This window comes from Anneissia japonica, unplaced genomic scaffold, assembly GCF_011630105.1.
Source record: "Anneissia japonica isolate Jap-2015-1 unplaced genomic scaffold, ASM1163010v1 scaffold24_len2511860_cov200, whole genome shotgun sequence".
Taxonomy (NCBI): domain Eukaryota; kingdom Metazoa; phylum Echinodermata; class Crinoidea; order Comatulida; family Comatulidae; genus Anneissia; species Anneissia japonica.
The window spans coordinates 1552533-1566957 of record NW_022730786.1 but is presented as its reverse complement, the minus strand read 5'-3'; the positions used below and the strand labels follow the sequence as shown (position 1 = coordinate 1566957).

Genomic DNA, 14425 nt, shown 5'->3' with positions numbered 1-14425 from the left:
AAATCCGATGCAGTACTTTGCGAATCAAATCAGTCAGTTTGGATTTATGAAATAGTATTCTAATCAAAGAAGCCACGAACGGATTAACCTAATTGGATACTGTCAGCTTCTAAGTGACGTGATGTATTTTGGGATACAAGAAAAAATCGAAATGGGCCTCATAATTTTGGGTTTCAAATCGTGGATGTATTATATTTTTCAGTTTTCGCGATCATTCTATCACTTATTTATGATTTAAGTCGTCATAATAATGTATAAATTTCCACAATAAATTTATTTTAGCGACATGAGTAGACTAGAATTATGTGAATAATCTCATCTAATTATCGTGGAATGACAAATATGAACAGCTGAAATGGACTGTGTATGTATATATACTGTCTCTTATACACATCTTAACTAATAATTGAATTTTATTTAAATTCAAGCTGGTTAGCATAACAACAAAATGCGTTGATCTTTACTGTTAAAGATACAACAAAGTACTATCGATGATTGGTGTTTAAAAATAAGAAGTGCGACATCGATCATCACGATAGCGACCTCCTAGACTGTGCTCTTCCAAGACATCTCTCATGCCAAGTGTTCTTTTCTGAAAAATCATTCTGTGACGTCATAAAATGTCGCCGATTAAAGTGAAATTTTAAACTCGTCGATCATACTATCGGCCAAGATACTTGGTTTATAAAGCATCATTCTCATCCTGTAAGTGGCAAGTGTACTTGCAGTTGGATGTGAAGGAAATAAGAAAAATAATATATACTGTTTATTATATACTTTGTATACTGTATACATTCATTTTAATACTGTTGACCATTGTTCTTTACTTGGTTTTTTAACTCCACATTTCGAATAATGGCCCATTTCATATTCTACTTGGTACACTATAATTAGCTATAGGCCTACATGAATACACTTCTAGTGTATATATTGAACAGCCGAATTCGTGTGTTAAACGGAATTGTGCTAGTTAGAATACGTTTCATACAGAGATTGTTTCGTTCTTCTACAAACCTCTGTATTATCGAAGAAGAGGGAAAAATACATTTTCCATGATTCATCGTATTCTTGCTTTACGTTGTGTTCTTCAAAATTAATCCTGTCAGATCACCCTCTCATACTAAGGTAGTGGAGTATGTTACCAGAGAGCATTAGAAGTTGATTCTAACATGCAAAGCAGCATAACCCTAAAAAATTGTCAGTGTTCACGGAGTGTGTACATAGACCAAACTGTGGCGATACAGTCAAATGCATTGCTACTATGTGTTTACTGTGTGTACACACAGTCCAATGTAAAGTTCACAATTTCCGCCCTTGTCAGTATGTTAACTCTGTGTGAACACGTAGTCTTTCACTCTGTGTACACTATGACATTTGTCTAAGGGAAGAAAAACCCCACACGTACATTTTGTCTAACCAACGTCCTATCACAGACATCAAGACGAAAGACCTGGAGTTGTTTGCTTCTCACACCCGGCGTCTCACTGCCGAATTGATTTGTGCATTCGAATAATAGTATAACAAGATTTAAACCGATTTCGCTTGAGCTGGCAGCCATAAGAAAAATCGCCCATATGATTTAATAAATACCGGTATTTCAGATTGATGTTTAAAATCAATCCGCAGCGAATGAACCCTGCTGTCAATAAGACAGATATGTATTTAATTGATATTAACGCCTGATTTTAAGAATACTGACTTATTCCATGTTCTAAGTTTGATGTATATCAGACAGTATATACTTTGATTAGATTCTATAGTGATGGGAAAATTATGTAAATGATGTTGCAACAATGCAGTCGTTCCAAATGTGCCTGAGGGCGCTTTTCATAGATGGTCATCAATGCTCGAGATTCATTCAAAGTCTATTATATGCTACTTTAGCAACATAAACTTATAATAGGGCCTATTACGTTATATTACAAAATGTAATTACCGTATATCCATTTATTATAAGCGTAGGCATATAAAAACCGGTATATTGAAACAAACGTGTACAATGAGCGCGTACCAACCTTTTTAAATCAATTTATTGTTATGCTTTAAATTTATTATGCATTCGGCAACCAAGTTCGACTGTCCAATTTGTTGAAATCTTAGGCCTATCATTTCGTAGTAAAAATAGCATACATATAGGCCTATATTGTACCAAATACATCCTTTAACTTATATTTTGTTTTAATTTGTTACAAATTAGACTAACGCATTTTGAAGAATTTTATGATTTAGTCTTCAGAAACCGTATTTGCAAATTTTCAACAAACCTCACATGTAAATAATATTGAAATACAAAATACGTTCGGTATGTGCTTAATGTCAGGCGTAATCAATAGGAGTTAAGAAACGCTCATCTTGAATGATTTTAGATCGGCAGACGATCTAAAATTCACAAATAGAAGCGCGCCAGAACGTAACATTGAGATATCTTTGTCACGTTGTATTCTCCCGCGCCATCGGTCTGTGTAATTTGATTTTGATATAGGTGCCAACGTAGAACACAGTTAACACATAATTATCTCTGACATAAAAATTCCAAAAGGTGAGTTGTTGAACGTTTTGATTTTTGCAGCACATCTAAGCCAAGCGTCGCTTCGCAAATTATTTCAACACTCATCTCTCCAGTCTATCATGTGTGACTTATGTGTGTGACCACAACAGATATAAGGTGTTTTTGATGGGTTTTTTTATGTTACTAAGGTGAATTTAAGGTGAAAGAAGAGAACTTGAGTTTTACCTAAATTATTGTTCTGAAGATGATATAATTTATCACAACATCGGTCATTAGTAAATATCCTTATTATTTCAGTAGTACTATTTTCTCTTTAAATATTATTGCGCCTTTACTAAACAAACTTGAGAATTTGGAAATAAGGTGTAACTTACACACTCGGATTATGAATTCAGTTCAATAACCAATCAATAAGCAATCAATCAATCAGTAATTCACTCGCAGAATTTGTTTTTCTCAAAATGATAGCGCGAGGTTACAATTAAAATACACTGAATCAAATGGCGACACCATAAAGGCAATAAAACCTCGCAATGACAATGGAAATAAAGTAACCGTACCAAATTAAATATTTCTAACTAAACAAAAATATCGTTACACAGTGATACATCGTACCGATACTATTAAAATTATTAATTAGAATTTGCTATGTGTACTGTGTATTCAAGGACTTTAACATTTAACTTAGAATTTCTTGAAGAATTGATGCTAACAAAGTGTTGTACCAACAGAAAACTTGTTTTGTTAATTAAAAGGTGTGATGTTTTCTAATTAAGTTGTTCAGAGGCCTATTGATGTTTGTTAGCTCGTTAGCTTAAATGTAGTTTGCATATTCTTGACGCCATATGTTTCTAGAAATTATAAACAGTCACTGAGGCTGAGTTAAGTATCTAAGGATATGAATTATAATTTAAAGGTTTGCAGAATGATTGGATAGGCCTACGTTTATTTATGAATCGATGTATAATATTCAAGCTATAGGCCTATAAACTCGCGTCTAATTACGTAGTAATAAAAAACAATGCTGTAAGTGATTAAGAAACTTTTGATGGGAAACATTATGAAAAGGTGAATTAATGTAAGAAAAATAAACTACAAGAAGTAGGCTATTACTGTAAATTTTGTAGTTTGTTACTGGACTGGGCTGCTACTATTTGAACCCCTTCAAAGTAGTAGCACTATACAGTAAATGACATGGTGACAGAGGTCGTTTATGTTGAAAAAGGATTCCATTTAATTTATTTGTTATTGTATCATATTTAACACGGATGACATTTTCATGCAGAGCTTAACATGGATGTCATTTTCATGCAAAGCATGTTTCTACAGATGGTCCATTTTCTAAAAAAATACTAACGTATGAGTCCTTTGATACCAGTGACCATTAAAATAAATGAGATAATGAATTATGGAATTTAGTAAATAAAACACTGGGGGATTATAGTACTATAAAGAGAGTTTTTATTTATTGACATGATGCATAGCGCTCCTCTTCAGATGAAGGGCAAATGTAGATGAGTTCTGTTGTCAAAAGAGTTGAAGGCATATAGTAGGAAGTCACAATGTAAACTATCCTATTGTAAATCTAGATAAAAACAAGCCCACCCCACATTGTGCACCCTACCGCCCACCTCACTTTAACAATGGTATATTCAATTTTGGGTTAGTTTTTGTCCGGGTGATAATTGTCCTGGGTGGTTTTTGTCCTACGTTGACTCGAAACAAGAACTCTGCATATCAATAAAACTAGTCTTTGAAGTAGTTCTCCGTGTTTTTTTTTTGTTTTTTTTAATACAGCACATCACATTATTCAACATTTAGGTCTGTTAAGTAATATTATCTTATAGGCCTATTTAGGACATATTGTGACGAATAATAATATTAAATCAAATATTTTTCGTAAGCCTGTAGGAGAATATTATCAGTTTGATGGCAATTAAAGTCGGCGAGAGCCTCAGTATATGCCTCAAATAAAGACATTTACGCCTAAATAAATTTAATATGTCAACAAGAAGGAATATAAATGTGTACATTATACCGACAATTCTAGAAATTGTCTTACATAGAGCAATAATGGGCATTTGCCTGGAGGACCATAATCAAAGTTATTCTCAATAATGTCCAGAAACCAGGTAACTTTTGTGATGTGAAGTTTGCTTTTGTCTTCTCTTTACCTAGGTACCTAGTATATTTGCATGTTTATGGAATTCTCTTTCGGGAGCTGAGTATGTGTTTCATAGAATTATGTTTTATCCAAGACCTGGGTAATAATGTTAAGCAAATAGATGCCCTATTATGGTGCTATTGTATTACTTATTAATATTTAAAATATTACCAGTTTTTTTTTTGTTTTTTTTTTGTTTATCAGCAGATCATGTTGTCTCCTACGTTATTAGATCCGGCCTACCTTTTTCTGATTGGTCAGAATTTATCTTTTGTTTTGATTTCTGTTAATTAAGTTTGTCACCTTCTTGGACTTTATTCAATCTTGAAAATGCTCTAATAAAGGACGAAACTTATAATCATAAATTTTATGGTCTCACATCTCTCATTTTTCGGAGTCACCATACTCATATTATAAACCAGTTGTATATAGTTATGAATCCAGTAGAGTATCAGCAAGAGTAAAATTCTATAATCTAAAACATTAAAATAATACAGGAATTATAATTTACTGTAATCATCAAAGAAACATAATAACATAAGAATTCATTGAGTTTGCACTTCATTTCAAATAATTACGTAGCGCATTCAGACTTCAAATTATGTATGATCTAAACATTAATATGAAGCTTTTCATCGAAAAAAAAACACTTAACAAAAATGACACAACATAAAAAAATACAATCAAAAATTGAATACAAATTAAACAATATTTGAACAGTGGCACATTTTTATTATGCACGTTTAAGTTCACGCTTTAAGTTTTACAGAAGTAGTTCAGTGACAGTCCGGGTATTAATATTCCACATATTTGCTTTAAAATGGGAATATGCATTGTTTCCATAATAACAAGAATCCAGGAAATAGACTTACCCAGCCGGCCTAGATTTAAACATAGAATACTGTCTGTTTTGAGCTAAATCACAATAATAAAAAAATATATATAATTTGCATTTTTATTTGGTTAATCTTTATTATTTATTTATATATTCCAACAATATTTTGTGAGGGTATAGAATACTGTTTTTTTTTTAGCTAAAGAACTTCAATCAAATAAAATAATATTCATATTATGTTATTACGCTTAAGTTTCACGGAATTAGTTCAGTATGTATAAATAAATATATTTGCATTGTTCATCTGCATAATCTTTATTATTTATTTATTTCATCAATGTTTTGTGAGGGTTGTTTATTCAGTCGATTAAATCCGTATCTAATAGAAAATAGTCCAAGATAGTCTCTTTCCTGTTGTCGAAGCTGTGCTACCCCTTTCCAAAAAATAGATCTACCTTTAGTTTTGTTTTTTTTTGCACCGTATGCGTTGGGGAAAAATGAGCAGGGTCTATTATACTGTTGTATAATAGGCTAAATAATAATAATAATAATAATAATAATAATAATAATAATAATAATGTTAGGCCTATATAATAATTATTTTTTATAGTTACAGTATTAGTAATAACTATTATCATTATTATTATTATATTAGATATATTATTTTATTACTATTTTTATTATCATTATTATTATACTAGTTAAGTTAGCCTGTTGACTATTAGGCCTATATTATACAAAACGATGTTGACAATCTAAAATGAGATAAATCATATACTGGCCACTCAGGATTAAAGGGTCACAATGGATGAAATGGAACATACTGTTCCCGATTACAACAGACCCTACATAGGCCTACATGTGTTGCTGTACTAAAAGGTTTTTAAAAATCTTTGTTCGATATAACAAGGTCAAGACAGAGAACTCTGACGTTAAAAAGGCACGCGAGCCACTCGTGATTGTGTGACCATTATGAACGGACACTCTTTGTAACACTTTCCAACAGAAATTCACTGCAATATCGTGTTTAAAGGTGAAGAAAAACACCATTTACGCACGGCGTCGCATATATGTTTCAATATTTATAGCGTGTCAGCGGGACATGATTGCTAAACATGAGCTTTTAAAGGTACAATATCCATTAAGACAATAATTGAAGATTGAAGATTTATCGTAAAGAATGTAATAGGCCTAATGTTGCCAAAATTCCTTATACGCATATAGATACACATAATAACTGTAGGCAGGCCTGTGTATTCAAACCTTTACAATAATACAATATAAGTTTTTGCTATTATTTCATAATTGTTTCTATTACTGTATTCAGAGTTGTATCACTTTATTGTATCATTATTTATTTACTTTAAAAAATATCTTCACGCAAATCCCGTCTTCTTTACAATACGTAAGGTGAGGGCGTATCATATTGATCTTTTTATTATTGACAATGCTTCGAGGACTAGCAACTTTTCACTCTCGTACACAGGAATGTGAAAAAGAGTTTCGAATTCATTCGAATCCAAAAGGATTCGAATTCGCAACGATGTCTCAGTGGCCAGTATACTTTATCAATTTACTGTACCATGATATGTATGTCTCATTTGCAATTGAAAGCTCATGAATGTAGTTTAAATACATAGCAGTGTACATGTTGACCTGCATTCTTTGACAGTAAGGCCAAAAACAAATTGTTGTACACAATAGAAACTGTCTCTTATACACATCTAGATGTGTATAAGAGACAGGGCATATATATATAGGCATATATATATATATATATAGGCATATATATATATATATAATGAACTTGCTCCACGTCATATGCTTGTACACCCTTCTTACGTCCGGTATATGTGTTTAAATTGTTTACTTAGATTATATGCTTTACACCTGATGAAGGCCTATGGGTCAAAATTAATCATGCCGTTCTGGGCATGTTTGTTGCAAGCCTAGTTTTAAATTGTTTAACATCTTAGTAACCATGTTTTAAACCTTTTAGATAATTCCATTTTGTTGGAATATACGTATGTGCGTATCTTTTAGGATGCATTTTCAATATGTAAATTTCGCTCTTAGTAGGCCTACCTAGCCCTATTTATATTTAACGTTTGATGCAATGGGTAATGGTTGCCAATGAGGTGCTGTACTATAATATTGAAGGCTACCGTCTCGGTCAAACCACCATGTTAGACGCTCTTTATTCGATCGATGCAGTCATGAGCTAGCTTCTGTTTGCACGATTAGCTTAGATAGGCCTATATAACGAGAATGGTAAAATATCGAACAGCTTTATATAAATAGTTCATTACATGTATACAGTATATATCACCTAAGAAAAAGTACACTAAAGAAATTTCAATCCATAATAAGTTCCTTTATGACGTTCTTAATGTTGGCGTACATCATAGTAATATTCGGTCGTGTTTCCAGACTGTCAAATTTTATTTGACAAAAACATGTGGGATGCCTAAATATGGTAATGATGACATCACCTGATGACCATATATAGGCACATTATAACCACATATGGGCATACAACAGTTTTTTGTCAAAGAAAGTGGACAGTCTCTTTACTTTTACTTACCTTCAAAGGTGACGTTAAGTATGTAGTCTGAGTAGAATATTTTTCCATCATCGGCAGTTGGCAGTCCGCAAAATATGTTTTTCTCAAATGTGCAATTTTTCGCAGAATCGTGCCGAAAGTTATCTAGCGCATGCGCCATAGCGTATACGGCATCGACAACAAATTGAATCTTTTTTTCCTGCACGTAGGTATCGTTGGTAAGTTGTAAAGTGTCATCACATTGTTTTTGAGTTTGTTTCGATACATTGCTCTCCAATTGACAATTAAATTGATATTCCCAAAACTCTTTAAACCAGGCGTTTCCTTCTTGATTCTCTGGGCTTAGGTTCAAAAAATATTCATCGAATTCCTGTATATTTTTTGTTTGTAGTTCTATAGTTATAGCACCTTGCGCGACTGCCTCGTTTCCTTGTACGGGTACATCTTGTACCCCCCAACCGTCGCTAGCTAACCACACGAAGTTATACCCAGCTCTCTGAGCCGCGGCCATAATTTCCCTGGCGTCTTCCATGCGGGTGAACAAAATTACTGCTCTGGCCTTAGCGTTATTATTATCAAGGTTTTTAACAATCTTATCAAATGTAATGTTGTTGGAGAGTAATGGCACCGTTTCCGATGCAGCAATGCATATATTCTTAGCTCTTGCTTCTCTCTCAAATTGATCAATTCCTGGTTCCCCATACTGCCCCTCTGACGCTACCGTGGAAACATAATCCCATTGAAATGCAGCAACAATATCTACCATAGCTTTAGCCTGAAGTGTATCGGGCGGCACAGTTCGAGCGAAGTAATCAAACCTGGTTTTGTCTGACAGTTGGGCGCTGGTGGAAGCGTAACTTATCTGAGGTAACTTAAAGAGACGAAGAAGATTCGCTACTTGTGACGTCACGGTACTGTAAGATCCGCCAATAACTCCGAACAAAACCTGATCACCGAAGATGCTCGAACCATCGTGATCACACGGACAATTTGAGAACTCTTCTGAACTTAAAGAGGATCTGACAAATTGCAAGGATTGCTCTAATGCGTAAATATCGAGAGAGCATGTATCGCGTATCTCAGCGCCTAGCCGAAGCCCGTTCAGCAGGTTCGAATCATTGTTAATCTTCTTGACGGCATAAAGCATCGCTTGCGCTCGCTGAATTCCTCGATCAACGTTCACTTTGCCACAAGGTGCTCCGTTGGATCCCTTCTCGTGGATAGGAAACAAACCCCCGAGTATAACATCCCCAGGTTCTTTCATCACATGAAAGCCTTGACCTTCTTCATCATGCAGACTGGAAAAACAACGATAACTCATTAACAACATAATTGTAATTAACAGCGATTGTGCATATTTGTCTCCAGACATGATGTCCACATTAAAATTCGCTCGGCTCGGTGCTCTCAAAGGCGCAGATTCTCATAAGCGCACAGGTAACGTAGACGCATATCTACTCAGACAATAGTCCATCTGTGGAGTGTAGCACAAGAAGACTCTCCCGCAACTCTACAGTAATCGATTGTAAGAGAATATCATTTTCTTTACTGTCATGTGTACGACAGAAACAGCATAGGGTAGTATTAAAATCGCATGCTTCATAAAAGCTATTCTGTACGCATGGCGGAATAATAAGCAAGCTCAGTAGTTATTAAACACGGATCCAGGAACCTTAAATATCATGTGTGCATCGATTCAGGTGTCGATCGTCCAACTGGAAATCTGTAGAATAAACTCATCTGAAAACTGGAGAGTAATTAAAGGAATTAATGGACGATTCCTTGCGATATAATTTGCGCATGTGCATTACACTATATATCTGAACTCGCATCACGTGTTATAGGCATATATTTTTGTGTGGATGACATAAATCAAATGTTATTGAATTAGTATTATTTTATTAGTAGACGTAATTTTGTATTGTTGTCCTGACTTCATGTAGTATCCGAGATATTATTTTCCTTCGATTTCGGTCTGCAAGAAATAAAATAATATATACGGCATAAGAATAATGATTGAAATATATTTCAGTGTTTCTACATGTAATAAACTCTCTTGTAGTGTAAGTATGCATGTCTGTGCTTAAGGCCAATATACGAACACGCATATGGCTTGAACCGTCGTTTGCATTTTTATTAGTTCAAGTTCAAGTTTTATTAAAAAGTATGTCCTTGCAGTTTTTTTCAGCTGAATTAAGCAGCGAATTATACATAGCAAAATGAAAACTGCCAAAGTGAACATAGCCTAAATATTTAAATTACAAAAAAAATGTTAATTGGGAATAAACATGAGATTTTTTAGATAATCATCCATTGCTCCTATAAAGTATATCTTTGCAGTTGTTGATATTTGCAGTAGTGTATAGTACCGTAGTGGTTAAATGACGCTAGAAAAATACAGACGATGTTGTACATACGCTGTGTAAATTATATTGACATTTGACATAGGCATGCGAACTTGGAACTACTAGAGGTATTATTAGAAAAGGTCATTTTAACGCATTAGATATAGACTTAAAATAACATGACTAACATATTCAGTGTACTGTAACTGCTACAGACAGCACCACCGTTGTAGGCCTTTCGAAATAATGGTGACTGTAGCATTGACGACGAATGCGATGAAAATACTGGCACCAGCTTGTAGAAAAATTAAAATTCCCATAAAATTTATGTTTCTAACGACTTGAAGTGACATATATTATGTATAATATTTTGAGAAAAGGGCTCGAAGGGAATCTGCTTCTTAGGCCGGGCACTCACTGGATCGTACGACGGTCGTCCGTTGCGCGCTTGTTGTGGCATTCCGCTCCCCTCAAAAATGGGTAGTGCCCGGCTTCACGAAGGCTTAATATAAGTTGGAATACATATGCCATAAGTATAATTACTAATTTCTATAGGTCAGATACTGAAAACATTCTAACAAAGAGTATAGAATAGCAAGAGGTCTGACTGCCCTGATTTTGCATGCACGAAATGAAACGGAAAAAAAAGTACTACCACGAGGTAGCGGGCTTCCTATTAGAATTCGAATAGAGTTCGAAACTCGAGCACGATTTTTACGTTCTTTTGAAGGGCCCCCTCTAGTTTGTGGTAGTACTTTTCAAGAGGATTCTGTTTGGTTTAGAGGCACTAATAAATGTGATAAATGCAACCTGACTGAATACCCAAATTATCACTCTCGAGACTCATTTTCATCCTGCCTCTGGTGAATCCATCTGGCAATGTCGATTCTTGAAGGGCCAATAAGACAAGATTTAACAGTAGCCTGCAGGCAAATCAAATACAATTATAGTCTTCATAATGGAATGAAAATGATTATTGTACAAAGCTTTGAAAACTAGACACAGTAAGTAATTCAGGTGCATACATAAGCGTGTGCGATCTCCAAATAAAAAGTACTGTTATGCATTTCTACTGAAACACATCCATCGATAATATATAAAGATTTATATCTATTTTTTTTTATATATTATATATTTAAGCACGCAACGCATGTACTAAGGAATGTTAATAGCGAATACATCACTGTCCTACTTGTAGGTGACAATCCCTTTCACAAGACAGACATGCACATACAATGACTTACACACAATAGATGTTATATTTTGATGATTTGCTTGTTTGTTTTTTTTGTTCTCCTTATCTATTTACATGATGTATTATGAGAGAATTTCCAAATAAATGTTTTATTGAATTAAATTGATAAATGTCTGGTGGGGATAGAGGTTTTATCACTTCTTATATAGTGGATGAGCATCGCTCTATCACACTTGATTTACAAATTATTCTTTGTGCATTACGTAATATCGTGAGAAAACATGTCCTAACGGTAAAATACAAGGTATGCACAAGCGAAGCTTGTCCTCTATGTTTAGTTTTCTCGAGTCGGTTGGCCGAGCGGTTAAGACGGGGAACCGTGACATCCAGCCATAATGTCGGTGCTGGTTCGAACGGCACGCTCGCCTATATATGGTTCCGGTGGTGGAACAAGTCTTCTCCGATAAGGACTCTAAACCGTAGTCCCAGTGTACACAATTGGCTCGTGTGCACTTTAAAGAACCCAGTACATCATTCGAGAAAAGTAGGGGGTTACATCGGTGTACTGGTCCATATCCAGTCCCATGTCCGTCCACAGAAGGAGCGTTTACGTCGCGGCCCATGTCAGGTATCCATCCTACCTGCGAATCCTTCTACTACACTACATAAGTTGGATCATACACACTAGCTACGTAGTGACTCGATAAGAAGTTGGAAGAGCACCCGAATTGTAATGGGAAGGACTTGGGTTCGAATCTAAATGGGGACAATATGTGTTTCTCCGAATAAATTTCAAAATTATTAAAATTGTTGGTTGTTTTTCTCTAGGAGTTAGGTAGGCATATGTATTTGTCGAACGGTGTTTACTTTCAGATTATTGGGGACCTGTTTCGGATTGTTTTTCTCCGAGATTTTCTGGCGATCGATTGAAATTCGTACTGTAGCCTGGCCAGGAGGAGAATATGATCCACATAAATGCTATCGATGTCGTGGTAATTATCAAGCAATCATATTTAGATTCCCAATAATTCTGCTAAAGCTATAGTTACCCGTAATGAGGGATCATATAAGAGTTGCAGCCCGCACTCTGTTTTTATTGATTGGCTATGGGCTGTAAATGAACACGATAATTGATGACGTCATACGTGTCTGGGTGATATTACACAAATATTGTCATGTTACTTATTAAACGACTCGTTGTGATATTACAAGAGCAACGAAGACGTATCTCTGGACGTGAACAAAGAGAATATAGATTTTGAACAACGCCTGTCTGATCGTGGAAACGACATCTGATTTCTGACAGAATTTTTCACTTCATTAACTACGGCCTATCTTGTAAATATTATAACGAGAATCTCAGTGTTTATCTAGTATCGTGTGATAAACAAATATTGTGCTACTGCACTTGCGCAAACGGACTATCTTGTCCATTGCCTCTGTCTTCTGAATGCGTAAGTGAACTTCAAACCAATCAGCGCCCAGGAATATATTTCGCGAAAACTTCGAAGACGTTAAATATAAACTGGGACAGGCCTTAACTGAGCCCAAGAACTCTTGTACAGTAGACTTTTTAATTTATGAATATCATCATAATGCATTGGATTTCTAAATGTACATGTCTCATTGTATCCATCGGGATAGTACACGTGACCCCTCCCCCTTTCCCTTCAGTCTAAACAGGCTTCATTTACATGCATCAACCACCGAACGCCAAATAATTAACTTAATAAACTTTCATTCAATCCACTATTGTACAAAAACTATAATTTAAAAACTTTCAATGGCTGCAGCTTCCGAGCCAATCCCCACACCTAATTGGGCTCTTCTTGGCCTCTCAGTGGCCCATTGTTGCCCAAAACCAGTGAGTAACTTCGCTTGCAATGTCGCATAAAACCTGGATTTATATGCCTAAACTATTTTTATGTACACAATTTGGTATTCAATTCTTGAATTCCGGTTGATGCATCACCAATAACTGTTCATTATTACTCAAGATGTATTATGACATAGTAGAACTATCGTATACATTAAAAATGTAATAAAATGCTTCGGTAAGAGATAAATAAATGCGTTCAACTGAAATGCCCCAGAAATGCTTAAACTTTGCAGACTTGTATAATTCGTCTTACATAATTAGTATTACGAGACTGCTTTTGGACCTTCATAAATAAAGGTTTAATAATTATCTTAACATAAATATATCAGTCGCCTAAACAGTGTTGAAGCTAAGAAAGTTTTGGGGCCATGGGACACCGTGTAATCTGATACAGGCTTACCATGATTAAGAAAAAAACAATATAAAATTATATACGCCTATTGTATATGTGTATATATAAAAAATTAAAGTGTTACGACCGAAAGATCTCGTCTCCATTTTCTCAATAAATGTTAAGGTAAACAAAAAATGTTAAGGCAAAGCTATGTACCACCTACAATGTTTTATTTTATATATACAATTTACCTATGCAGCAACTCTGATTTTCCTATATATATATATATATATAAATCAGTAGGTAGACGCAGACAAAATAAACTGTTACGATACTTTGACTTGTAGGAGACATAGAAATATTTTATTTGCGAAATTTTCGGCAACTCCTGTTACCTTCGTCAGCGCATGAGTATCAATGAGAAACTTAACAAAATACATAAGAATATACAATGGGTGATTGCTAAACATTTTAATCAAAAGCGCCATGATATTAACTGTATGAAATTCATTTTAGTTGCTAGCGGGTTTAAAACCCTCAGTGAAAGGCGTTGTGCTGAGCTGAGATGGATACTTAAACTTAAAACACATAAGTCAGGTGC

The 14425-nt window shown here is 34.7% G+C and overlaps 1 protein-coding gene across 2 annotated transcripts in view; it reads right to left on the bottom strand.

Moving 5' to 3' along the window:
* Positions 1-14425, bottom strand: part of LOC117115077 (metabotropic glutamate receptor 2-like) — a 75397-nt gene that overhangs the window by 32317 nt on the left and 28655 nt on the right. The window contains exons 1-2 of one of the 2 annotated variants that reach the window (XM_033258741.1): positions 11239-11327; positions 8093-10046 (exon numbers count right to left, since the gene is read on the bottom strand). In XM_033258741.1, coding sequence (XP_033114632.1) covers positions 8093-9443 — 1351 coding nt within the window. In that variant the 5' untranslated portion in view covers positions 9444-10046; positions 11239-11327. Of the gene's footprint in view, positions 1-8092; positions 10047-11238; positions 11328-14425 lie in introns of those variants that run through there. The other variant, XM_033258740.1, reaches the window with a different exon arrangement.